Source organism: Salvia splendens, chromosome 20, assembly GCF_004379255.2.
Source record: "Salvia splendens isolate huo1 chromosome 20, SspV2, whole genome shotgun sequence".
In the NCBI taxonomy this organism is placed as follows: Eukaryota; Viridiplantae; Streptophyta; class Magnoliopsida; order Lamiales; family Lamiaceae; genus Salvia; species Salvia splendens.
In genome coordinates this window covers 13,705,619-13,733,128 of record NC_056051.1, presented here as the reverse complement: position 1 = coordinate 13,733,128, position 27,510 = coordinate 13,705,619, and the positions used below count along the sequence as shown (strand labels likewise).

Sequence of the window (27,510 nt, the reverse complement as noted above, 5' to 3'; positions counted from 1 at the left end):
CCAGATATTCTGTGATATGGCTCGGTACACACAAGAACAGTTGAAAACTATTTAAAAGATGGCTAAAAAATTTTTAAAAAAAATTCTGTAGTAGTGAGAAACCGAAGCAGATTCTCTAGGACTCTGGGTAGAGCACTATACATTGAGGCAGTCATGCCGAGAGAGGAAACCGAACCAGCTGTGAGTCATGCTCTACACCCAGCACATTCCCAAGCATCTAGGGACAATAGAAAGTGGGAAGGACAGCGAGCCCAACCCTAGCCTAAACAGGAACGGGCCGAGACTAAGCAGGCCACTGGGTGGCGGATACCAAGCTACCCTGGACCATTTAAGGGAAATCCACCAAGGTCCAACCTATGCCCCAAATGCAAGACTGCATGACGGCATCTGCAAGGCAGGGACAAACGCCTGATTCAAGTACATAAAGAATGAGCACTTGACTAGGCACTACCCAAACAAGACTTCGGGGACGGGAGCGAGATCTCACCCGTCTGCACAGCGCCCCAATTGCGCGCACTTCATGTCAAACTTGGAGTAGATCCACAGCAGTCACCTAAGAACCATCAGCCGAGGCCTAAACTCCTAACACAGGGTTAAGCTTATGCAATAGGGCAGAAGCAGCCAGAGGTGAATCAGGGAAATTTGGTAGGCATAAGTAAGCTCTTCAACACACCCGTTTGATATTGGTGCTTCGCATTCCTTTATTTTCGCTCATTGTGTGACTACCTTGAAACTCGCTACGAAAGAATCAGAACATAGAATGGAAGTATCTTCCCCAGCAGGTGGACATATAGAGATCTCTCGTACTAGCTCGAACTTAGAAATCACTCTGGGCAAACATAAGATTGTAGCGAACAACTTGAGTGTTAAGATCATGTGGGATGTGGACATAATACTAGGATTGGACTGGCTGGCAAAACCATGCCACAATTCTGTGCAAAGAGAGACAAATTTCTTTTAGACCTACATGCTTTCATGGAATTTCAATAGGAATGCGAAAATCTATAATCTCGATGTTGCAAGCCAGTAAACTAATAAAGAAAGGATGCCCGGCGTATCCTGTCTACCTGAACAAGGAGGAAAAAGAGGAAAGAATATTGGAAGAGGTCGACATCACTCGTGAATTTCCAGATGTGTTTCCTGACACACTACCTGGCTTACTCAAAGGCACTATATCGAATGGCCCCAAAGGAACTAGATGAACTGAAGGCACAACTGCAAGAACTCCTGGACCTGGGATTCATCAGACCCAACGTCTCGCCATGGGGAGCACTTGTACTGTTCATCAAGAAGAAAGATGAGACCATGAGAATGTGTGTGGACTACCAGGAGCTTAACAAGTTGACCCTCAAGAATAAGTATTCCTTACCTAGGATCGATGATCTGTTCCACCAGCTCAAATGAGCTAGCGTATTTTCTAAGATGGATCTGAAATCGGGATATCACCGCTAAAGATTAAGCCAGCGGATGTGCCCAAGACGGCCTTCCGAACCAGATATGGTCACTATGAGTTTACAGCGGTGTCGTTTGGACTAACGAATGCACCAGCGTTGTTCATGGACTTGATGAACAACGTTTTCCATCCTTACCTCGACGAGTTTGTTCTAGTCTTTATCGACGATGTGCTGATATACTCCAAGAATAGAAAGGAACACGAGGAGCATTTGAGGATTGCCCTACAGACGTTACGGGCGGAGAAACTTTATGCCAAATTCAGCAAGTGAAAATTTGAGCTCAATGAGGTGAACTATCTTGGACATATTATGACGTCAGAAGGGATCCGAGTGGACCCTACAAAAGTAGAGGCGGTACGAAATTGGAAGGTACCGACTACACCCAATGAAATCCAAAGTTTCTTAGGACTAGTTGGCTACTCTAGGAGATTCATCAAAGGATTCTCGAAGATTGCACGACCAATGACTCGGCAGCTCAAGAAAGGAACCAAGGCCTCATGATCTCCTAAGTGTGAAGCAAGTTTTCAGTTGTTAAAGGAAAAATTCACCAGCACACCCGTACTAGCATTACCAAAGCCAGGGATGGACTATGTTGTCTATACGGATGCCTCCAAGAGCGGACTTAGGTGTGTGTTAATGCAGAATGGGAAGGTGATCGCTTATGTTTCACGACAACTCAGACCGCACGAGCTCAACTATCCAACACACGACCTAGAACTGGCGGCAGTGGTCCACGCCTTGAAAATTTGGAGACATCACCTATATGGAGTTAGGTGTGAAATTGTCACGAACCACAAGAGTCTCAAATACTTCTTCGAGCAGAAGGACTTGAACATGCGATAGAGAAGATGGCTCGAATTAGTGGAAGACTATGACTGCGGCATAAACTACCACCCAGGAAAGGCCAACGTTGTGGCAGACGGATTGAGCCGTAAGAGTCAGCACCAATTAGCAGTCCTGTTCACCCAGGAGGAAGAATTGTCATGAGAATTCGATAGAATGAGTTTAGAGTTGGTGCGAGCACCCGAAACGGTAGAAGGCAAAATTTCCGCTCTAGTAGTTGTTCCTGATCTGAGAGGCAGGATCGTTGACGCCCAGAGACAGGACGAGACTCTAGAAAAGTTGCACCTGAAAGTGAGAACGGGCAAATAAGGGAATTACCGGGAGGAACCGGACAATTCACTCACGTTTGAAGAGAGATTGTGTGTGTTGAACCAGGAAGAGGTCAGAATCGAGATAATGAGCGAAGCACACGATACCCCGTACACCGCCCACCCAGGGAGTACAAAGATATATGAGGACTTGAAGAAGAAGTTCTGGTGGTACGGAATGAAGAGAGATATAACATCTTTCGTGGAGAGATGTCTTGTTTGTCAGCAAGTGAAGACACTATACCAACGACCTTATGGCAAGGTGCAGCCATTAGCGATTCCCGAGTGGAAATGGGAACAGATAGCTATGGATTTTGTCACGGGATTACAAAAATCTCAAAAAGGAAATACTGCAATCTGGGTGATAGTCGATCGTGTTAGGGTTTTGATAAGGCTAATTTCATGCATGGGTCTAGGGACTTAATTCGTGATTTTATTGGGGCTAACGCACGTTTTAAGCCAGGTGTGTGAAGGAATTCGCCAGATCCAGGAAAGAAGACCAAAAAATCACAGGGTCGAGGAAATGGCGATTTAGTGAACGATTATGAAGAGAATTACTCGACGGAGGAAGCTCTAGAGTTGAAGGGTAGAATAGGGATTTCTACGAAGACTCGAGGGCTATGTCCGCATCTATAAAAGGCAGAAGCATGCAAGCTGGAGGGATCTTCTAGGTGGAGACCTCACCACAGCCTGTTGCTTAGTTCATTTTTCCATACACACACTTGGTACTAATTTGCGGAGATTTCAGTTCACACGTCTGGGGTTTCATCTTAGCTTTCGATAGTGTGTAACACCGCTCTTATTTGGGGCGAAGAAACAATTTCTCTTTCGCTTTCCAGATTTTACTTACTCTGCCGAGCTTCGTTGTTCGAAGCTCGGTTCGCTGTTTTTACCAAAGAATCTCTGGTTTTAATGCAAGTTTGATTTTCTGTTATGGCAATTGTGTTGATTTCTAGTTTGATTGTTTCGTTGTTGAGATTTTGGTGTTTTAAATTGTCTGAGTTGGATGCGTTTCGCAGCTGTTTTTGAGTCATTGCAGGTTAATGGTCAGATCTGGGGGATTGGAGTTGGATTGTAGAGGAATCCGTGTTTGATCTGCTGAATTTGTTTGTTGTTGAGTTCGGATGTCTTGGATCCGGAGTGGATCAAGTATTCTGGCGTGAATCTGAAGTAGTTTCGATCTGATTTTTATGCCTAGTTTACGTGTTTTTCTTTCATTCCGTCTAGTGTACGCAGATCTGATGTGTTTCCATTTTGTGGCAAGTTTTCGACGAGCAAATTTCTATATTCTGTTAGAATCTCGCTTTGTGTTCTGTTTTGTTCATCTGCAAGTTTAATCCAGCTGAGAGGATGCATTGTGCTACGAGCTAGCGTCAAAGTTTGTTGTCTGCAGTCCTTTCTGTACTTGCCACTTTTTGAATGATGGTCCCCACTTTCAGTTATATTCTGTTTAGCTAGATTAGGTAGTTGTTTACACTGTCCAGGAAGTGGTTATGTTTCTTGCTGTCGAAGTCTGAATTTACAAGTTAACATGTCCTAGGTCTAGCATTTACATTTCCTGCCTAGGTCTAGAGTTAGTTTAAAATTCTCAACCCTTTTGCGTGGCAGCAGCCATTTGTTTGTCCAAAGCCTCTGAGCACTACTTTGCGAGTCCATCTCTGTGGGATCGACCCCACTTCCCTATACTAATTCATAGTATTCGGGTTGAGGGATTTATATTATTTTTTGAAAGGGGAGTTGAGAGTGTCCAACGACTAAAGCACTGTATGTTCTCTTGAGTTCCTGGACCCTGTGCTCCAGTGGACTTAAGAAGCATGGTGTCTTGACCGAGCGGTTGCATTGATCAATTTCTGTGCATACGTACGAAAGAGCGTCTCTCTGAATCTCTCCCCCCCTTCCAAATGGCGCCGTTGCCGGGGATGGATGGCGTACTTTGTGTTAGTGCCTAGAGTAGTTGGTACGAATAATTTTAATTTACTGTTTTTTTTCGTTTTCTTTGTAGTGCATGAGCAGGAGCTTCTACCGGAGTAACTCGTCTGGTTGGAAACACGGTCAGTCCGTTTGGAAGATCAAGGATACAGCCTCCACCGTAACTACCAGATCAGGGTTCACGACGGGAGATCCGTTGTAATAGCCGAGACTTAGATTCTCGAGAGTCATGAAATGAAATGCTAGAATTTTCGATAAAGGATGAAGGAGTATTTTTATTTCTTGAATAAAGAGTATAAATACCAATTTCAGAAATTCCAAAGCTAACAAATTTGCAAATGTTGAAAGACATTTCATACCAACTATTATTGAATTTTACATACATGTCGAGATCAAGAAAAGGAGAGAAATTTAATCAAGCCACTCTATTACATGGGGAGAGAAGAAAAGAGACGGAACTAGCACTTTGGCCTCTTGCTTAGCTTGGACTTCGATCCAGTTTTTCCGACAGCCCGTTGGGCCGAGAACTACAAGCCCGCATAGTGGTTAATCCGCTCCAAAGTCTACAATATAGAACCAAAGTAGTTAAAGCAATTGAAGTAATGAAAAACTAGCAAACAAACCAAAGACTACATGTTTTCCTAAGTTGAGAAAGGGGCAGCAGAGCTTATCAAAAGAAAAAGGAGGAACTCACCAAAAAGGGGCAGCCACAGTAATACAGCTGCAGCACCCCAGTACCCCAGCACCCCTGCTCTAACAACCTTTGACCCAACCTTGTGCATCTGCAATATACCACCAAATTCAGTTAGAAAAGGGGCCAAAGGACCCAGAGTTTACAGCCTGCAAGCTGCAGGGAGGCCAGCCAACATAGGGCAGCCTTAAGGTTCCTTTTTCCAGCCACACAACAAACTTAGCAGCTTTCGGTTACAAGCTATGCATAAATAGCCTTTTACCCTCAGTTCCCTCCTCCACCACATAACAAAATACTCACTGAACCGAGCAGCAAGTGGAGGAGTGAGGGAGATCAAGGCTAGCAGTGGAGAAACAGCAAAGCGTTGGGAGGAGAAGGTAACCTCACTCAGTCCCAGCTCGTTTTGTTTACCATTTCATCATATAGAACAAGCAAATAGCTAGAACATGAGAACCTAGGAACATAGATGCTCAAGAACAAGAATCGAATCACCATAACCTGCCTAATGCTAAATCGTCTAAAAGAGGTCATAAATTAGCTAAGTAAGAAAGACTTAGCTTTAGGGACAAGAAACTGCCCCGGAGGCCACCGGCGACGGCAAGGCTGCGAAGGCAGACGCGGAAGCTCCTAGGGCGGTGAGCAGCTGCGCCGGCAGCACTGCCGGCAGCGAGCGAGCACTAGCGCGAGGCTGACGGCCTGACTACTGCGGCGGCTCGGAGCTTCCTTGAGCGACGTAGAAGGAGGGCCGGACAAAGTGTGCACAGCACCTAGAACGGCTACTCACGGGAGAAAGGCGACGCCTTTTGTGTTCTCCCCAAGGTAATAGCTTCACGGGAGAACTAGACCGAGGAGGGGATAATTTCTGGCTGGTCTCCAGAAATTCCGTCGGGAGCGGCGGTTTCACCGTGAAGAAAGAAGAGAGATTCGCCGTCGACGGAAGAGACGAAGGCTAGGGTTCTTCCCAATTTGAGGATTTACCGAAACGAAGGGCCACCGGGTACAACCGACAATGGCGACGGCGATGCCGCCGGCCTGGTGTCGGAGCGGTCGGCGATTGACGTCGAATCAAAGATCGAAAATTTGGGTCTCGCCCCTTCTTCGATTGGAAATTGATTTGAACTGGGGGAAAATGTGAGGAACAAGTGAAGGAGGAAGAAAGTGACGGGTGGGAGTATGAAGGATTTGGGCCCTCTCCTTTTTAAAATTAGTTTGGGCCTTTGGGCCAAATGAATAAAACAAAACAAAAGAAGAAGAGAGATGGGCCTAAGGATAAATCTTTTGGGCCAGATTCAACAGAAATTAAAATGGGCCACTGCCCCTCTTTAATTAGTTTGGACCACAAAGCTTAATCTGTTTGGAACCATTATCTCAGATTAGTTCCAAAGTATAATGGGATTAAATTCCTAAGTCGCGGAAGAAAAGAAATATTAAACCGTGTAGAATAGCTTTTGATAAAATTTAAAGCGGGCTTTAATAGTCACAAAAAGTTTTTAAAAATACTTAAGAATAATCCGGGAATATATATTATACCCAAACAGATCAGTCGGTTTCGGAACAAATTAAATCGCCGATTTAATTAAAGATTTTAGATCTCTAATATTTAGAAAGAAAGAGATAAAATAAAAGATCACGCTTAGGCATGCATTCATGCAAGATCAATGATTACTTAAAGCCTAATTTAAGTATATTATTTTTTGAAAAGGGACGTCGTCGCTCGACGAGTAAATCTCAAGTCAGACAGTGCCCGTTTGAAAGAGTTAAGCAAACGAGGTGGGCTTTTCTATCCTACATTATGTGTGGGCTTTCTTTTTCAGAATTTATGTGAAAAGCAAGATTATTTGAATGAGTTGTCATGCCATGTTTTGTTTTATGATTGCCTATCTGTTGGCTATGCCAACCCAGTTAAATCGAATTCGGGTCCCAGTAGGTCAGTAAATCCTACTCGGACTAGTGTACACATAGGGACCGTGAGCTAGCGCTAGGTTGGCCGGTCCGTGGGTCGTGAGCTAGCGCCAGGTTGGCCGGCCCAGTGGTCGTGGAATGTGGCCACATTCCCGATTCACGCAGCTGATATGGCATATCATCAGAAGTTTAAATGACTGCAGTCTATTTTCAGAAAGAAATAACAGATTTTGGTGACCGGGATAGATTTTCAGTAAAACCCCGCGTTCACTCAGCTTGGCTGACAACTAAAAGAAAATATTTTCGGCATGAGCCCACTGAGTGCATCAAGTACTCAGCCCTGCATTTTGTTTTCCTTAATGTGCAGGTTGATTGTTGTCAAAGCCGAGGAGGTGTTGGGATAGAAGGCTAAATAAGTAGAAGGATAGCTAGTGTAGTATGTCTTCACACATGTTATACTTGTCTTGGAACTCTTCCGCTGCATAGACTTAGACTAGTTTTAGTCAAGACAATGTCCCATATTTTCACTCTGATTCAGTATTTTGTTATCTTTTTAACATTCAGACAATGTTTCCTTGAATTAAGTAACCTTTATGATGAGTTGAGACAGTTCAGTATGTTTAGTTGCGAAATAGCTGCACTTTCTTTGACTAGGGAGTTGTGGTCGTGACAGAGTGGTATCAGAGCAATTTTCTTTCGCTCTGACCCAAGAACCTTCTTTCTAAGCCTCAGTCCAGAAAAGATAGTACTAGGCTTGAAGATGAACAGAATGTTAAGTACAAGATCCCAACACCTCAGCTCGACACGATCAACTGCACCAGAAACAGGGGTCGACGCCCGCTCGTCCAGAAAAGAGAATTTAAAAAAAGAAAATATTTTTCCATTTTGAGAAGGAAAATGAAATTTTCTAAGTTTTCAGAAAAAGAAAAAAAAAAATTCATAGCCCTAAATGGGAACAAAAATGTTTATTTGAAAAGTTTGCAAGACGCAACGTGCTAGCTGATACTTTGCATGAGATATGCTTAATGTATCTGTGATTTATGTTTAAAGAGCTTGACATGAATGTATAGATGTCATGGGGACTATGTATGTGAACCTAGAGTGCTTTAGAAAAGTACCTTAGGTGAGACTTTCAGGATCAAGTACTAGCAGAATAAGAATTTGTTACCGCCTTCCAGGGCGACGAGACCAACTAAAACCCATCAGTTTGGGCAAGCTTCAAATTCCAAGGAATTATGAGAAAGAAAAGACGAGCCAAAAAGTACTATTGTACTACTTATAGACAGCAATTAAAGGAAGTCCATTCTTTTAAGCACACAGATATAATACATATATACGTATACTAGACGATGAACCAAGAAGTTCCCAATGTCTTTATAAGACCAAGTTATAACGAAAATAGTTTACTTTCAAGCCTGTTCGGGAGATGCATCCCTACACGGAAAGAGATCGTACCCGCGATCTAGTAAAGTGATCTAATGTGGCGTAACAAGCCCAAGTGGCTACGTGATCCAGAAGCGATACTTATAGCGTGCTACGAAGCACGATGGAGAATGTAATGTTTTACCAGAATCAGCGTTCTAAGTTATCGAGAACGATATGAAAGTATGACCTCCAGCTGCGGTTATCAGTTTAACAGCACGAGGAACCCCATCTTGGAATGTATGGTTTCCCAGAACGCGGTTGTCATGTGCGAGCTCCACAAGAAAAACAAGGGAGTGTCACATAACTAGAACCGATGATTATAATCAATAGTACTTACTTGGATTCCCAATGAAATTCTTTCTAAGAGTCCTCCCAAAGGACGATATCCCCGTCTGATCAGACTTTAGTTTGACTCCCAAGTAACATGTCAGTATTTCTTTTCTATGCGAGGTAAGACTCACTTCCAGTTTATGGACTGCAGCCCTTTGACTCATCGTTCATAAAGAGTAAAGTTTTGACTGTGTAAGCTCCGGTCATAAATTCTAAGTTGCTTTTATCTATTACCTTCAGAATAAGCTTATTCTTCAGACATCGTCTATGGAGACTTCTGATTGTCTCACGTTTTGCAAGTAGTACGCCACTTTCATTCTTTCACGAAAGCGGTAACCCAGTTTCAGTTCCCAAATTTTGGATACCTTTATGTTTCAAGCATCGTTATTTGTTGTTGTCTCCTTTGAGCCACAATATTGGAGATTTATATCTCGATTTCTTGGACCTATGCAATGAAATTTCATTCTTACGATGCTTACGTTGTGATCCCCAGAGTGATCAAGACAGTTAAACATTTTCCTCAGGGAATTTCATGTGGTGCTGGAACTTTTGTTTACCTCCCTATTTTGAAATCCTACAAAGGTGAAATTTTTCGACCTCGATTCCAGTACATGTATTATTCCTAGTCTCGGAATTTTTCTGCAGCTCGAAGTTAAGGCAAGCATATTGCACCTTTCCCTAACGAGCTTGCCCTAGCTGATTTTTTTTTTCTCTGAATAGTTCATTTCAGTGTATTGCCTTAATGAACCGATGAAATCATTGATGTGATTTTGTTATCAAGATGCCTTTGAAACATGATCAATGTTCCTTCATTGCAATCGCCTACGTTTATAAATTTTCGCGGTTGATCATCTTAGGCGATGACATGTTTGAACCACTGTCCTTGATGCTCAGATCCTTTCAGTTTAATTGGACAACTATATTGTCCTATTTTGCAGCTTACTATGGGAATTTACAGTTAATTCATTTCCATCCAGTTTTCATGACCTATCTCATGATTATTTCTATCTCCCACCAGGGGTGAGCCTCAGCTTCTATGAGTTTACCTGGAACCAGTTGAGCTACGTAGTTCTTTGAATGAACTCAGTACTTACCTTCAAGGTCGATTACCGACGAAAATTCATATGAGCTGAACAAGAGATGTTATTCTTGTCCAGTTGGGTATTCAGGAGCCCTTCAAATTTTCAGTCATACTCTCCTGTGTGAATAATAATCCAAGTTAAGACTATTAGATTAATCATCGAGTTATTGATACGAAACTATCAGGAAAGGCATAGACTCAGTTTCTTTCAGATGCGCATGATAAACACATCTCCATGGAGACACGTGCAGGAAATGATGCACCAACCAGAAGCGTCGCATAACCGACAGCAAAGCGTTAAATACTTCGAATCTACGTACCGCTTGTGACCAGCAGGTGGAAGATCGAATATTTTGTTGTATAGAGAAGCAACTAGCCTTGAGTAGAGAAATATCAAGGAATATTTGTGGATTAAATGATGTCCGAAGACGTAAAAGACCTATATGGTAGTTTGAACGATCAAAATGCTTACTCCGAGTAAGATAAGTAAGCCACAAGAACAAAGACTCAATCATGGGCATGTAATGAAAGCCATGGAGAAAGTACGAGTGTATTCGTAGTTTATGTTTGACGAAACAAATCCCATCAGCAAAAGGGATTCGTCTAAGAGGTGGCCAGGAAAAGCTAAAACTGGAGAGACATTCGGGAAAGAGGAAAGCTTGATAGCATCGCTACCCTCACAATCCCTACTGTGAAAGGAAGAACCAAAATTCTCCTTTAAAGAGCTATCGGAGAAGAACCGATTGGGAGCCCTATAATACAGAGCAAGGGCAAACGTTAGCAGTAAAACGGGAAGAAGTATTCTACGATTTGCCACACCTCAGTTAAGCGGCTCAGAAAGGAGCTGTCGATAGAATTTTGTGTTAATCTAGACACGAGATCTAGACCACGTTGGAAATTCGTGCTAGATTATCTCACCACGAATCACTTAGTCGAACCAAAAGGGCATGGAGACAGTAGCGTTGGGAGAAAGAAGCCAACACCTCCACATGCACCGGTCCAGTATTCAAGGATTAACGTGAGTAGAACAAAGTTTGTGCTAGATCATGACGAAAGAGTCGCGATAGGCACAAAAGCACATTGGAAGTGGTGAAAGTAGACTACCTCAGCTAAGCGAGAGGTTACGAGGTCATTATGCAAGCTCAATGAATACGATTACGATCGATGCAAGCATCTGAGAACTCAATATCTGACGATGAAACCTAAGATTAGAAATGGCTTCATTAGCCAGACGAAATGAAACGTCTAATGGACGACTTGAATCGGTCATATTATCTCAGTCACCAGAGAGAATGACGCTTAAGGAACAAACAGAACTTAAGACCCAGTTACAAGAATAAGTAGACCTGGGTTCATCCGACCTAGTGTATCGCTTTTGGGCGCACCAGTACTCTTCGTGAAGAAGAAGGATAGAACTTTGCGAATGTGTGTCGACTAACGAGAGCTGAACAAGTTGACCCTGAGGAACAAGTACCTTTACCAAGAATCGACGACCTCTTCGACCAGCTGCGAGGAGGTGGTGTATTCTCGAGGATGCACTTGAGGACCATCTTAGAGACGTTAAGAGCCTAGAAACTCTATGCTAAGTTTAGCAAGTGTGAGTTCTGGCTTAACGAAGTGAACTTCCTTAGACACAAAGTGACAGCAGAAGGGATCCGAGTGAACCCTGCTAAAGTTGAAGTCGTGCAACATTGGCAGTCACCAGCGACGCCCAGTTAAATTCGGAGCTTCCTAGCACTGGCAGGATACTACCGACGATTCATGGAAGGATTTTCTAAGATAGCAAGGCCAATGACTCAACAGCTCAAGAAAAGAGTTAAAGTCGATTGGACCCCAGAATGTGAAGCAAGCTTCCAACTGCTAAAGGAAAAGTTGACCACAAGACCAGTTCGACTATGTGGTGTATACAGATGCATCGAAGGTCGGACTCGGGTGCGTGCTGATGTAGAAGGGCAAAGTGATAGCATATGCGTCACGCCAGCTAAGGTCGCACGAGTTGAACTACTCGACGCACGACTTGGAATTGGCGGCAGTGGTACACGCATTGAAGATTTGGAGACATCATCTATATGGAGTTCGATGTGAGATCTTCACAGATCATGAGAGTCTCAAGTACTTCTTTGAGCATAAGGATCTAAACATGAGACAACGTAGATGGCTAGTGTTAGTCAAGGACTACGACTGCGGTATGAATTACCACCCAGGCGAGGCCAATGTGGTAGCAGATGCCTTGAGCAGAAAGATTGCACCTCAAGTGGCTACTTTCCTCACCCAAGCGGAGGAGCTTATCCGGGAATTTGCCAAGATGAGACTAGAGATAGTAAGAGCCCCCGGAAATGGTGGGTAGCAGAATTTCCACCTTGGTTATAGATCGCCTCACCAAAAGTGCTTATTTTATACCAATCCGAATCACATATGGATCCGACAAGTTGGCTCAGATCTATGTGCAAGAGATCATACGCTTACATGGCATACCAGTAACGGTTACTTCGGATCGAGATTCGAAATTTACTTATAGATTTTTGGATAAGCCTACAGCGAGAGTAGGGCACTCAGCTGAATTCCAGCACAACATTCCATCCACAGACAGACGGACGGTCCGAAAGGATGATTCAGACATTAGAGGATATGTTGAAAGCCGTGGTGCTCGACCGTGGAGTAAGCTGGGAGCCAGTACTTCCACTTATAGAGTTTTCCTACAACAATAGTTACCAGACAACTATTAACATGGCCCCATATGAGGCACTCTATGGGAGAAAGTGTAGATCACCACTTTACTGGGATGAAGTTGGTGAGAGAAGGATTCTCGAACCAGACTCGGTAGAGGAAATGATATAAATTGTCCGACAGATCCGAGGGAGAATCAAAGAAGCTCAAGATAGACATAAATCCTATGCAGATGCTCGCAGAACGGATTTGTAGTTCAAAGCAGAAGACAAGGTCTTTCTGAAAGTATCCCCATCGAAAGGGATAACTAGATTCGGCGTCAAGGGCAAGCTGAAGCCGCGTTTCATCGGACCTTACGAGATCCTAGAGATAGTCGTCCCTGTGGCGTACAGATTAGCACTCCCGCCAAACTTCGGGAATGTTCACAGTGTGTTTCATGTATCACAGTTGAGAAAGTACGTGTTTGACCCTAAGCACATAGTGCACCAAGAAGAGATGGTGGTAGAACCAGATTTGAGCTATGAAGAAAAGCCAGAAGCAATTCTGGACATGAAGGGTTTAAGGGTTGAGAAATAAAAATATTGTAACAATGAAAGTCCTATGGAGGCATCACGACCGCGAGGAGGCGACGTGGGAGCTCGAGGACCAGATGAAAGAGAAGTACCCACAACTTTTTGCCTAACCGAGACAAAATTTCGGGACGAAATTTCTGTTAAGGGGGGTAGAATGTAATAGCCGAGACTTAGATTCTCGAGAGTCATGAAATGAAATGCTAGAATTTTCGATAAAGGATGAAGGAGTATTTTTATTTCTTGAATAAAGAGTATAAATACCAATTTCAGAAATTCCAAAGCTAACAAATTTGCAAATGTTGAAAGACATTTCATACCAACTATTATTGAATTTTACATACATGTCGAGATCAAGAAAAGGAGAGAAATTTAATCAAGCCACTCTATTACATGGGGAGAGAAGAAAAGAGACGGAACTAGCACTTTGGCCTCTTGCTTAGCTTGGACTTCGATCCAGTTTTTCCGACAGCCCGTTGGGCCGAGAACTACAAGCCCGCATAGTGGTTAATCCGCTCCAAAGTCTACAATATAGAACCAAAGTAGTTAAAGCAATTGAAATAATGAAAAACTAGCAAACAAACCAAAGACTACATGTTTTCCTAAGTAGAGAAAGGGGCAGCAGAGCTTATCAAAAGAAAAAGGAGGAACTCACTAAAAAGGGGCAGCCACAGTAATACAGCTGCAGCACCCCAGTACCCCAGCACCCCTGCTCTAACAACCTTTGACCCAACCTTGTGCATCTGTAATATACCACCAAATTCAGTTAGAAAAGGGGCCAAAGGACCCAGAGTATACAGCCTGCAAGCTGCAGGGAGGCCAGCCAACATAGGGCAGCCTTAAGGTTCCTTTTTCCAGCCACACAACAAACTTAGCAGCTTTCGGTTACAAGCTATGCATAAATAGCCTTTTACCCTCAGTTCCCTCCTCCACCACATAACAAAATACTCACTGAACCGAGCAGCAAGTGGAGGAGTGAGGGAGATCAAGGCTAGCAGTGGAGAAACAGCAAAGCGTTGGGAGGAGAAGGTAACCTCACTCAGTCCCAGCTCGTTTTGTTTACCATTTCATCATATAGAACAAGCAAATAGCTAGAACATGAGAACCTAGGAACATAGATGCTCAAGAACAAGAATCGAATCACCATAACCTGCCTAATGCTAAATCGTCTAAAGAGGTCATAAATTAGCTAAGTAAGAAAGACTTAGCTTTAGGGACAAGAAACTGCCCCGGAGGCCACCGGCGACGGCAAGGCTGCGAAGGCAGACGCGGAAGCTCCTAGGGCGGTGAGCAGCTGCGCCGGCAGCACTGCCGGCAGTGAGCGAGCACTAGCGCGAGGCTGACGGCCTGACTACTGCGGCGGCTCGGAGCTTCCTTGAGCGACGTAGAAGGAGGGCCGGACAAAGTGTGCACAGCACCTAGAACGGCTACTCACGGGAGAAAGGCGACGCCTTTTGTGTTCTCCCCAAGGTAATAGCTTCGCGGGAGAACTAGACCGAGGAGGGGATAATTTCTGGCTGGTCTCCAGAAAATCCGTCGGGAGCGGCGGTTTCGCCGTGAAGAAAGAAGAGAGATTCGCCGTCGACGGAAGAGACGAAGGCTAGGGTTCTTCCAATTTGAGGATTTACCGAACCGAAGGGCCACCGGGTACAACCGACAATGGCGACGGCGATGCCGCCGGCCTGGTGTCGGAGCGGTCGGCGATTGACGTCGAATCAAAGATCGAAAATTTGGGTCTCGCCCCTTCTTCGATTGGAAATTGATTTGAACTGGGGGAAAATGTGTGGAACAAGTGAAGGAGGAAGAAAGTGACGGGTGGGAGTATGAAGGATTTGGGCCCTCTCCTTTTTAAAATTAGTTTGGGCCTTTGGGCCAAATGAATAAAACAAAACAAAAGAAGAAGAGAGATGGGCCTAAGGATAAATCTTTTGGGCCAGATTCAACAGAAATTAAAATGGGCCACTGCCCCTCTTTAATTAGTTTGGACCACAAAGCTTAATCTGTTTGGAACCATTATCTCAGATTAGTTCCAAAGTATAATGGGATTAAATTCCTAAGTCGCGGAAGAAAAGAAATATTAAACCGTGTAGAATAGCTTTTGATAAAATTTAAAGCGGGCTTTAATAGTCACAAAAAGTATTTTAAAAATACTTAAGAATAATCCGAGAATATATATTATACCCAAACAGATCAGTCGGTTTCGGAACAAATTAAATCGCCGATTTAATTAAAGATTTTAGATCTCTAATATTTAGAAAGAAAGAGATAAAATAAAAGATCACGCTTAGGCATGCATTCATGCAAGATCAATGATTACTTAAAGCCTAATTTAAGTATATTATTTTTTGAAAAGGGACGTCGTCGCTCGACGAGTAAATCTCAAGTCAGACAGTGCCCGTTTGAAAGAGTTAAGCAAACGAGGTGGGCTTTTCTATCCTACATTATGTGTGGGCTTTCTTTTTCAGAATTTATGTGAAAAGCAAGATTATTTGAATGAGTTGTCATGCCATGTTTTGTTTTATGATTGCCTATCTGTTGGCGATGCCAACCCAGTTAAATCGAATTCGGGTCCCAGTAGGTCAGTAAATCCTACTCGGACTAGTGTACACATAGGGACCGTGAGCTAGCGCTAGGTTGGCCGGTCCGTGGGTCGTGAGCTAGCGCCAGGTTGGCCGGCCCAGTGGTCGTGGAATGTGGGCACATTCCCGATTCACGCAGCTGATATGGCATATCATCAGAAGTTTAAATGACTGCAGTCTATTTTCAGAAAGAAATAACAGATTTTGGTGACCGGGATAGATTTTCAGTAAAACCCCGCATTCACTCAGCTTGGCTGACAACTAAAAGAAAATATTTTCGGCATGAGCCCACTGAGTGCATCAAGTACTCAGCCCTGCATTTTGTTTTCCTTAATGTGCAGGTTGATTGTTGTCAAAGCCGAGGAGGTGTTGGGATAGAAGGCTAAATAAGTAGAAGGATAGCTAGTGTAGTATGTCTTCACACATGTTATACTTGTCTTGGAACTCTTCCGCTGCATAGACTTAGACTAGTTTTAGTCAAGACAATGTCCCATATTTTCACTCTGATTCAGTATTTTGTTATCTTTTTAACATTCAGACAATGTTTCCTTGAATTAAGTAACCTTTATGATGAGTTGAGACAGTTCAGTATGTTTAGTCGCGAAATAGCTGCACTTTCTTTGACTAGGGAGTTGTGGTCGTGACATCCGTTCCCGACTGAGTTTTTGAGTGACGAATCCTGGGAATCTTCAGGACGAAAGGATCCGGAGTCCCCACCAGAATCAGAAACAGAGTCGGAAACAGGGGAGGAAGAGGAAGTTGAGATGGCGCACGTAGCAGACCCAAATCCAGAAATAGGGTCACTAACGGCTCATCTCGATGGAGAGCCAGCGCATGCAATAGTGATGAACCCACGTCAGAAATCTATTGAGATCAAAACGAATGTGTTAGGCGTCTTGCCAACATTTTCTGGGCGAAGGAGTGAATGCCCGTACGAGTTTTTGAACGAGTTTAGCAAGTTGTGTGGCATTCAAAAGAGGCCTAATGATGCGACAGAAGAGGACTATCGCTTGCGCGCGATTCCTTTCCCTCTAAAGGGGGAGGCAAATACATGGTTGTTGAGATTACCCTCTGATTCTATCCGCACCTGGAGGGACTTTAAATTGGAGTTCCTAGATTACTTCTTTCCATCCAACAAGACGAACGCTCTGAAGAAGGAGATAGTGGAATGCAAGCAGGATTACGATGAGTCATTGAGCCAATACTGGTCAAGGTTCAAGGGATTACTGGACGCGTGCCCGAATCATCGGATGATAGAGGCGGAGACATACTCTCTGTTTTATGAAGGGGCAACTCCCGAGTCTAAGGATTTGATGAACTCCTCGAGCGGGGGGGATTTTACAAGGAAGAGAGGAAGCGAGGCAAGAGAGATTTTGGGAAGATTAATCGACGCCAAGAAGGCGTATGACAGCACGAGGAATGCTGTGAGAAGAGGCTCTGCGAATGCATTGAGGGAGCTGGAGGATGACAAAGTTGAAGCAAGGATTGATAGGCTGGAGAAAGCCTTGCTGAATGCTATCGAAAGGACTAATACAGCCGCACTAAAGGAAACGGCTAAGATGTTAGGTCCAGGAGATAATCAACTCCAGCAATATTACGGACCTCAGGAAGGTGATTACCAGGCCCAGGCGAACGCGATGGGAAGTTGGAATCCTGATGGAAGTTGGAACCAAGGAAGACAAAGAGATGCACCCTGGAGAAATCACCCGAACTTTAGATAGGCTGAAAATGAGCAAAGCCAGCCAGCACCCCAATTGAGTGTACAGTCCGCACCGCAGCCCGAGAGGCAGGGTAACTGGAGAAATCATGAGGGGCAAGGAAATTGGAATAACCGTAACCAAGGAGATCACTCGACCTGGGGAGACAAGAATCAGAATTATCAAGGGAACTCTTATGTACCACCACATCAAAGGAATGCCAAAGCACCTTACCTAGGTCAAGGAAGTAATTTCAACAACAATCCAGGAGGTCAAGGGCACATTCGCCCAGGCCAAGGAAGTGGAACAATCCAGAATATAGGGCCAGGTCCCAGTCAGCCAAGCTCTAGACCAAGGAACCTTGATGAGATGGTTCACGACCTCGTCAGTTCCCAGCAGCACATTCAGAACAATTTACAGTCGAACAATGATGTGGTTCACAAGCTTCAGGATGCGCAGCAAGAACAGAAGGCGGGCAATGGATATGTTGGCCAAACAGTTGTCTCAAATAGCTACTTCCTTGAGTGATATGCGGGGAAACGAGGGCAAGATTCCTGCATCGGTAAGACCACCTGAACAGAGCCAATATTAGCCAGATCACACTAAGATCTGGGAAGGAGTACGAAGGGCCGGTCATGAGGTACGGAGAGGTCACGACCCCCCATTAAGGATAAGGGAATAGAGATACAACCACTGAATCAAGGGACTCGGTTGAGAGCAACCCTGCGGTTAGAGATGAACTTCGGGCAGGAGATTTAGAGAAACAGTTGCCCAGGACAATCGAACCCTTTTTCCTAGATCCAGAGCCGGAATTGGTAGAGAACAGAGGAGTTGATAAATCTTCAGCAGTTGAATGTTCCGGAACCGGAGGAAAACGACCAAAACCTTCCCGAACCGAGGAGAGGCAAAGAAAAAGAAGGATGAGCCAGTGGATCTTATGGATATTTTCGGGAAACTGGAGATAAATCTACCCTTCTTACAGGCTTTGAAAATGCCAGTTTTCAGCAAGTTCATCAAGGAGTTTATAGCTGGGAAGGCTCGACCTAGTGGAAAAATCTTGATAGGCGAGAATGTGTCCGCGGTGATTCAGAAGCGGAGGATGCCCTCGAAATGCAAGACCCAGGTATGTTCACTTTGCCCATTTCTATCGGCGATGTAAAAATTGAGCATGCTATGTGTGACTTGGGAGCATCCATAAATGTGTTACCCCTGTCCATATACAAGAGGTTAGTGGGAGTAGGTATGGTGGATACGAAGGTTGTGATCCAATTGGCGGACAGGTCATGCATCTGCCCTGAAGGAATGCTCGAGAACGTAATAGTCAAGGTACACGACTTCCTGTACCCGGCTGACTTCCATGTGATTAAGATGAGCGATAATGAGTCTGTAGAGTCTGGCGGAGTATTATTGGGGAGACCATTCTTGCGAACCGCTAAGACTATCATTGATGTCTTTGATGGTACTATCTGTCTCGATTACAATGGGGATAAATATACATTCAGCATAGATGAGGCAATGAAGAAGCCACTTGATGTTGAAAATTTGCATTCTGTAGATGTCATTAACCCCTTGGTCCAGGAATACCTCGAGACCGAATTAATGCAGGGACAGATTGAGAACTCAGAGATGAGTCATGCTGTTGATAGGGAAGTGGCCAGTTGGTGCCAAGCAATGAATACGAGCAAGTTGTCAGATGAAGAGCTAGCAGAAGCAATTCTGGAGTTTTGCACCAAGCCCGAGCTAACCAGATCGAGGGAGACACTTTATGGGGCAAGCAAGGAAGATCTTCCTGGATCGACTAAGGGGACGACGACTGGAATAGTAGAAAAGAACCCCTTGCCTCAGGAAAAAGATGTTCCCAAGAAGGAGTTGAAAACACTTCCGTCAGGCCTAAAGTATGCTTACCTTGAGGCGAATGAGACTTTTCCGGTGATTATCAACAGCAACTTGATCAAGGAACAGGAAGAGGAGCTGCTGAAAGTCATCCGAAGGAACAAGAACGCTATTGGTTGGACACTTTCTGACTTGGTGGGGATTAGCCCTGATCTGTGCATGCATCACATTCGACTAAATGAAGGAGCGAAACCCTGCAGAGACCCTCAACGCAAATTGAATCCCAATATGAGGGAAGAGGTATTGAAGGAGGTATTGAAGCTGCTATCCCTAGGAATCATTTATTCCATACCAGACAGTGAATGGGTTAGCCCAGTACATATGGTACCCAAAAAGTCGGGAATCCAGGTTGTTAGGAACGACAAGAATGAGTTGGTACCGACCAGGCTAGTCACCGGTTGGAGGATGTGCATTGACTACAGAAAATTGAACGAGGCAACCAAGAAAGACCATTTTCCCCTTCCGTTCATCGACCAGATGCTGGAGAGATTAGCAGGCAAGCAATATTTCTGTTTCTTGGACGGATACAGTGGGTATTTCCAAATTTACGTGGACCCCGAGGACCAGGAGAAGACAACTTTCACGTGTCCGTTCGGAACGTATGCATATCGGAGAATGCCGTTTGGCCTTTGCAATGCACCAGGCACTTTTCAACGGTGTATGATGAGTATTTTCTCAGACCTGCTGGAAGATTGCATTGAGATCTTTATGGATGACTTCACTGTATACGGGGATTCATTTGATTCATGTCTGGCGAGCTTGGATGTAGTACTGAAAAGATGTCAAGAGAAGCACTTGGTCTTGAATTTCGAGAAATGCCACTTCATGGTCCCTGAAGGAATTGTCCTGGGGCATGTAGTATCGGAAAAGGGCATACAGGTGGACCAAGCAAAAGTGGACGTGATATCAAAACTGCCCCACCCGACAAATCAAAAGGAGGTAAGGGGATTCCTAGGTCACGCAGGATTCTACAGGAGATTCATAAAGGATTTTGCCAAAATTGCTCAGCCACTCACTCATCTGTTGCACAACGATGTTGAGTTTGTTTTTAATGAGGAGTGCATTAAGGCTTTTCAGCTGCTGAAGGACAGATTAGTATCTGCCCCCATCATCAGAGCACCTGATTGGGGTTTGCCGTTTGAAATCATGTGCGATGCGAGTGACTATGCAGTAGGGGCGGAGCTAGGTCAAAGAGTTGACGAAAAAAGTTACGTGATTTTCTATGCGTCAAAAACGCTAAATCAAGCCCAGAAAAATTACGACACCACGGAGAAGGAAATGTTGGCAGTCGTGTACTCTTTTGAAAAATTCCGACCATATCTGCTCGGGTCGAGGGTGATAGTCTTCACAGATCACGCTGCGATAAAATACTTACTGGCATAAAAGGAGTCTAAGCCAAGGTTGATCCGTTGGGTGTTACTGTTACAGGAGTTTAACTGGGAAGTCAGAGACAAGAAGGGAACGGAGAACAAGGTGGCTGATCACTTGAGTCGCATTTACCAAGGTGAGACGGATGAAGCAATACCTGATGCGTTCCCGGAAGAACATCTTTATTATCTTAACGATTCTCCTAGACCTATCGATTTTGAAGAAGTAATGGCAGCGACAGGTCCAGGAGGTGCTGAAAAAGGGAAATGCCAGACGAATGCAGAACCATGGTTCGCTGACCTAGCAAATTACTTGGTCACTAAAGAAGTGCCCAGCTCCGACGAAATTTCCCGGGCCCAGAAGATGAAATTAAAAAGTGAAGCCAAATACTACTTTTGGGACGATCCGTATTTGTGGAAAATGGGAGCTGACCAGGTAATTAGGAGATGCATTCCGGAGTGGGAGCAAAGGGATGTGCTGAATCATTGCCATGCTCTAGCTTGTGGGGGTCACTTTGGACCTAGGAAGACTGCAAGGAAGGTTTTAGACAGTGGTTTCTACTGGCCGACATTACACAAGGATGCATTCGAATTCTGCCAGAATTGCGAAAGGTGTCAGCAGACCGGAGGAATTTCTAGAAGGGACGAAATGCCACAAGTTCCGGTGATTGTTTGTGAGATTTTTGATGTTTGGGGTATGGACTTTATGGGTCCATTTCCATCTTCATATGGGAATACATACATACTTGTGGCGGTGGATTACGTTTCGAAATGGATAGAGGCAAAAGCTACGACCTCCTGCGAAGCTGTAGAAGTAGCCAAATTTCTGCGATCTAACATTTTCAACAGGTACGGAATCCCTAGGGCTGTCATCTCAGACCAAGGAACCCATTTTAAGAACCGTACAATAGAGGCTCTCATGAAGAAATATGGAGTCCACCATAGGTTGTCTACACCTTATCATCCTCAGTCCAACGGCCAGGCAGAAATATCAAATAGGGAGATAAAGGCCATTCTCGAAAAAACGGTGAACCCGTCTAGGAAGGATTGGAGTAAGAGACTGGATGATGCATTATGGGCTTATAGGACAGCTTATAAGACACCTATTGGTATGTCACCATATAGGTTGGTATTCGGAAAAATGTGCCACTTACCCGTGGGAATCGAACACAGAGCATACTGGGCGGTCAAAGAGATCAACATGAACCCGCAGGCTTGTGAAGAAGAGAGGAAGATGCAGCTCCAGGAACTGGAAGAGTTACGGCTTGAGTCTTATGAATCTGCCATGTGGTATAAGGAAAAAACTAAGCTTTGGAATGATAAAAATCTCCGGGGCAAGGAACTCAGGGTAGGACAGAAAGTCCTTTTGTTTCAATCCAAGCTCAAGTTGATGCGTGGAAAGTTAAAGTCTAAATGGATTGGGCCTTACATCATCGTGGGACTTCGAGCAAACGGAGCAGTTGAAATCCAGGGAAGTGCACCAAATTCCATACCCTTTCTTGTCAATGGACATAGGATAAAGGTCTTTAGGGATAGCTCGGAGTTGTGTGTAGTGGACGAAGTGCCACTACGCGCACTCTTTGATATCACCTAACCAGTCTAGGAAGGAAGTGTTCTTAGAATATCTCCTGGGTCTAGCACTTAAAAGTTTGACCATACCCTGATCCAGGAAATTTTGAGAACACTTAAAAACAAATTTTGTAAATATTTAATGGCTTTCTTTTAAAAAAAAAAAAAAATTCCAAAAATATTTTCGAAACACCAGACCCATCGGGAATGATTTTGATGCTGTCATATCCTAGGCCCGGGGGGTTTGGCGTTTCATTCTTTTTAGTTTGATGTTTCTTTTAGTTTTTCAGAAGGAATTTACTTGCGCAAGGAATTGTGGGAAAAAGAATTTTGGAGGGAGTCGACACCGGTTCGGTTTTCAAAAGGCACTTATGGGGAGGCGTACGGTCGCTAGCGTCACCACCTGCACCCGCCTGCAAAAGAAAAATGTCCTCTCCCATGCCTACACTATGATCGGTTTTTGGCATTCTTATTTTCTCTTTACTCATTCTCTCTCCAAATATTCTCTCTCAAATCAAAACCCCAAATTTCTCTCTCTCTCTCTAACCCTAATCTGCAAAATTTTGCCCAAGATCTTTACAAATTTCTGCAGAATACCCATGGATAACAAACAAGGAACCAGCAGCGCCTCTGGATCCGCCGAGAAGAGTGCGGCGGAGTTCATGAATGAACTATTTCAGAAGTTTGGAGGGGCCGGCAAAGCGATGCAGGCGTTCGCGATGTTCGCAATGGGACAAACCATGCCAGCCGGTCCCACAACCACCGTGACACAACCGGAGGCTGTCGAGACACCACCCACTGCTGTACCCGAGCTCGTACCGGAGGCTGCTACCATAATTCCAGAAGAAACCACCTCTGCACAGGACACAGTCCCAGTCATCACCACCAAGCCGGAGGACGATGCAGTACCCCGCTGTTCCAGTACCAACCCTTGCGGAGATTCGCGAAGTAGAGACAGATCTGGCCGCGGGACTGAATTATTGGCCGTAAGCGAACCCAGGTTAGATTCTGATTCTACGAGGGAAACCCCTGTTTTAAAGGATGGAGGTAATAGTGTTTCAGAGGGAGTGAACCCCGATATTTCTGCTGGGGACTTAGTGGAGAGTGTTGTTGAGGGGGAAACCCCTGTTCTGAAGGCGTCTGTTGAGAGGGATGCCGTTGTTGATGGTGACGATGTTCAAGTGGGCGAAGCCGCCCTAATTTCTGAGAAGGATGTGGAAGGGGAAACCCTAGAAGTAGTTGGGGGCGATGAAGCCCAAATTGCTGAGGAAGATGTTGTTGCGGGAAGGACTCCCGACAAGTCTGTGGGCACTGATGCCCAACCTGAAGGAAATCTTAAGGGGTTAGAAACCCCTGTTTATATCGCGGGGGCAACCCCATTATTAGCAGAGGAAGGTGGAGCACTCGATTCTGAGGATGCTCAAGAAACTGTTGATGCAGGACTCAACATGATAGTGGATCTAACTGAGGTCCCTGAGGAGGCCGATTCGCAGCTAAATCTAAGGGGAACAAGGAGAGGGACACGTCGAAGTATTCTTGATGACATTGACGAATCCGCACAACAAAAGGATAAGGAAACGCTGGACCTAGCGACAGCCGTGTCTGAGCAGGGAGACTCCCCCAGACCGAGTGGAAGGGAGAGTGAAGAAGAGGGGCGCCGCGCGATGGCTAAGAAAAGGAAAGGAAAACAAATTGCTTCCTCCTCGACCGAGAAGGCGAGGGAGATATCTACTGATTCCCCACTTCCTCCACCTACCAAGGTACCATACGCCGCAGAGCCCGAGAGTCCTGCCAGGTCCAGCGATTCAGAGGAGGACCAAGAGGCAGATGTACTGAACTTTGAGCCGACGGAAATTTGGATTACAAAGGAACTGCTGGACGATATGAGAAAATTTGACGATCCGAAACGTGCGGCCATATACAAGGAGAAGAGTGCTGAGGGAAAGGTTGCGAAGTCTGGAAAGATGTACCACCCGGCGGAACTCAAACATATTAGCTCTAACGATGAGTTCAGGGGGTATATAGATGCAATCGGTTTTGATTGGTTACTGAAGCACTGCACTTCGAAGTTCCAGTTGACGCGGCCCGTGAATTCTTCTCCACATTCCGGTTCAAATCCACTGCCGACTTGGATACGGAATCCATAACTTTCAGGCTTTTTAATGAAGAACATAGGATGAGTATCCGGGAGTGGACCTTGCGGATGGGCTTGCTAACGAGGACAGAAGATGATGAGGGCCTGTGGAACGAAAGAATGGTTGGTCCGCCGAAGTTGACGCTAGGATTTAAAGCGCAAAGTGCGTGGGAGTTCTTGACTCACCCAAGAGTGGGTCAATTTAAAACAAGTTTTTCAAAGGCACACCATATAGAGAATCGGGTCCTGCGATTCGCCCAAACTTTTGTCAGCTACAACTTGATGGGCACTGCCAACAACGCCCTGACGACCGCCGACCTATATTTTACGTGGTGCATGGCCACAGGAGTACGAGTTCATTTGGGTTATTGGTTAGCCCAAGCCTGCCATCAGGTCACCTCCAACCCGTCCAGGCATCTGTACACGTGCCATCTTCTCGGGGCCTATTTGAAGCGCAACGTGGTGAGCAGGGAGACTCCCCCAGACCGAGTGGAAGGGAGAGTGAAGAAGAGGGGCGCCGCGCGATGGCTAAGAAAAGGAAAGGAAAACAAATTGCTTCCTCCTCGACCGAGAAGGCGAGGGAGATATCTACTGATTCCCCACTTCCTCCACCTACCAAGGTACCATACGCCGCAGAGCCCGAGAGTCCTGCCAGGTCCAGCGATTCAGAGGAGGACCAAGAGGCAGATGTACTGAACTTTGAGCCGACGGAAATTTGGATTACAAAGGAACTGCTGGACGATATGAGAAAATTTGACGATCCGAAACGTGCGGCCATATACAAGGAGAAGAGTGCTGAGGGAAAGGTTGCGAAGTCTGGAAAGATGTACCACCCGGCGGAACTCAAACATATTAGCTCTAACGATGAGTTCAGGGGGTATATAGATGCAATCGGTTTTGATTGGTTACTGAAGCACTGCACTTTCGAAGTTCCAGTTGACGCGGCCCGTGAATTCTTCTCCACATTCCGGTTCAAATCCACTGCCGACTTGGATACGGAATCCATAACTTTCAGGCTTTTTAATGAAGAACATAGGATGAGTATCCGGGAGTGGACCTTGCGGATGGGCTTGCTAACGAGGACAGAAGATGATGAGGGCCTGTGGAACGAAAGAATGGTTGGTCCGCCGAAGTTGACGCTAGGATTTAAAGCGCAAAGTGCGTGGGAGTTCTTGACTCACCCAAGAGTGGGTCAATTTAAAACAAGTTTTTCAAAGGCACACCATATAGAGAATCGGGTCCTGCGATTCGCCCAAACTTTTGTCAGCTACAACTTGATGGGCACTGCCAACAACGCCCTGACGACCGCCGACCTATATTTTACGTGGTGCATGGCCACAGGAGTACGAGTTCATTTGGGTTATTGGTTAGCCCAAGCCTGCCATCAGGTCACCTCCAACCCGTCCAGGCATCTGTACACGTGCCATCTTCTCGGGGCCTATTTGAAGCGCAACGTGGTGATTAAAATCAGCAAGGCCTGCCGTGAAGTAAAGATGTGCTCAGCCCCGGAAGTCTTCAATTTCGACCTTTTTTTTCAACAAGGGGTTACTGATCGCCCGTGGGAAGGAGGTGTGTTTTTATGAGGTCGGTAAGTCAGAGGCACAAGTCAAGCAGGAACCCGATGTGGTGGAGGTAACGGATCAAGCCACTGTGGACGAAGTCAGGCTGATGGTTATGGAAGTTAAGAAAGAAGTTGAGGAGGTACGGAAGGGAATAGACGGGGTCCGCAAAGAAATGACCGAGATCCGAAGGGAATTCGGAAAAAGCAGGGAAGAGGCCGCAATCCTGAAGGGCCGCATCACCGATTTGGTGGCTTCGTCAAATCAGCAAACCAACGGGATGGCGGAAGGTGTTGCTTTAATGACGACCATGCTGAAATGGCTGCGCAGGAAATTCCCAGACGCTTCGGGAACTCTTCCTGGGTCTAGCGGCGACATTACAACGCCGGGTCCAGGAAGTGTATCTGCGCAAAAGCCATCACAAGGCCTGAGGCCTCACACCACCCCCTCTTCCGCTAGACCCGTGATCCTAAGGACAGCCATACCCCGACCTACTGATGACAGACCAGAAAAGCTGGAGATGCCGGCCAGGAAGAAAGCAAAGGTGACCCAGCCGACGGTGCCACCAAAGTTTGGCTCCCGCGGGGGCCAGACCCCGAATTAAATTTCCCCGCCAACCCAAGTAACTTCTTCTTTTCTGTTTTTCATTTTTTTTTTTTTAAATTCTTTCATTTTTTTTTATTTTTACCTGCCAACATGCTACGTTCTGTATATATGTGTTGAACCCTTCCACACTTAGCCCAATCTTTGGTCTAAGTGTGAGAAGGGGGTTGTTATGTCATAGCATGTTTTGTGTTGTATGTTGTTTCTTCTCCCGCTTAGCACGATGTTCGGTCTAAGTAAGAAGTTTGTTTTGTTTTGTCTGTGTGTTTGTTTGTTTGTTTTTGTTGTCTGATGTTCTTACTTCTTTTCCCCCCTTCACTAGGAAAGCTTGGGGACAAGCTCGAGTGAAGTGGGAGGGGGGGGAGTAAGTATAGCTTCTGTTTTTGTGTCTTAGAGTCTTTAGGTTGCGTGTTTCGCATGAATTAGTAAGATAATAAGGCAAGTTTCCCTTAGTAAGAGCGATTGAAGAGAGAATATATGTCAACTTTGATGCCCCTTTTTCCTAATAAATTCAGAATGGTTTGGATGAAGTTGGGACGATGGAAAAAGCCTCAGATAACCTAGTTGTGAAGCCCCACATTAAGAGTGAGTTATAAGCCTAAACACTGTGAGCTAACTTATAAAAATGGGCTAACCACTTGATGCTTAGGGAGTAGAGAATAAAGGAGAAAAAAATGGGAAAAGGAGGTATAAGCTGGACGAAGTCCAGGGGAAAGGAGGTATAAGCTGGACGAAGTCCAGGGGAAAGGAGGTATAAGCTGGACGAAGTCCAGGGAAAAGGAGGTATAAGCTGGACGAAGTCCAGGGGTTAAAAAAAAAAAAAAAAAAAAGAGAGAAAATTCGATATAAGTTATCCTTAAAAGGCAGGAAGTAATCGTCACCTGACCCAGGAATTCAAAGTAAAAGGAGG

General features: G+C 45.0%; 1 protein-coding gene across 1 annotated transcript; it reads left to right on the top strand.

Annotated features, from left to right (window-relative positions):
- The first annotated feature begins 23,008 nt into the window (after positions 1-23,008).
- LOC121781502 (nucleolar protein dao-5-like) lies at positions 23,009-25,378 on the top strand. Its single transcript, XM_042179237.1, has 4 exons — positions 23,009-23,351; positions 23,694-24,250; positions 24,909-25,264; positions 25,375-25,378. Exons 1-4 carry the CDS (start codon positions 23,009-23,011, stop codon positions 25,376-25,378), a joined length of 1,260 nt encoding a protein of 419 aa, XP_042035171.1.
- The last annotated feature ends 2,132 nt before the right edge of the window (positions 25,379-27,510 follow it).

Excerpts from the sequence above, each read along its gene's own strand:
- LOC121781502 (XM_042179237.1), top strand. The coding sequence starts at position 23,009 with ATGCAGGCGTTCGCGATGTTCGCAATGGGACAAACCATGCCAGCCGGT. Across the intron at positions 23,352-23,693 it reads CCCTGTTTTAAAGGATGGAG|AGGAAGGTGGAGCACTCGAT; the intron begins GTAATAGTGTTT and ends CATTATTAGCAG. Across the intron at positions 24,251-24,908 it reads AGAAGAGTGCTGAGGGAAAG|GGAGACTCCCCCAGACCGAG; the intron begins GTTGCGAAGTCT and ends CGTGGTGAGCAG.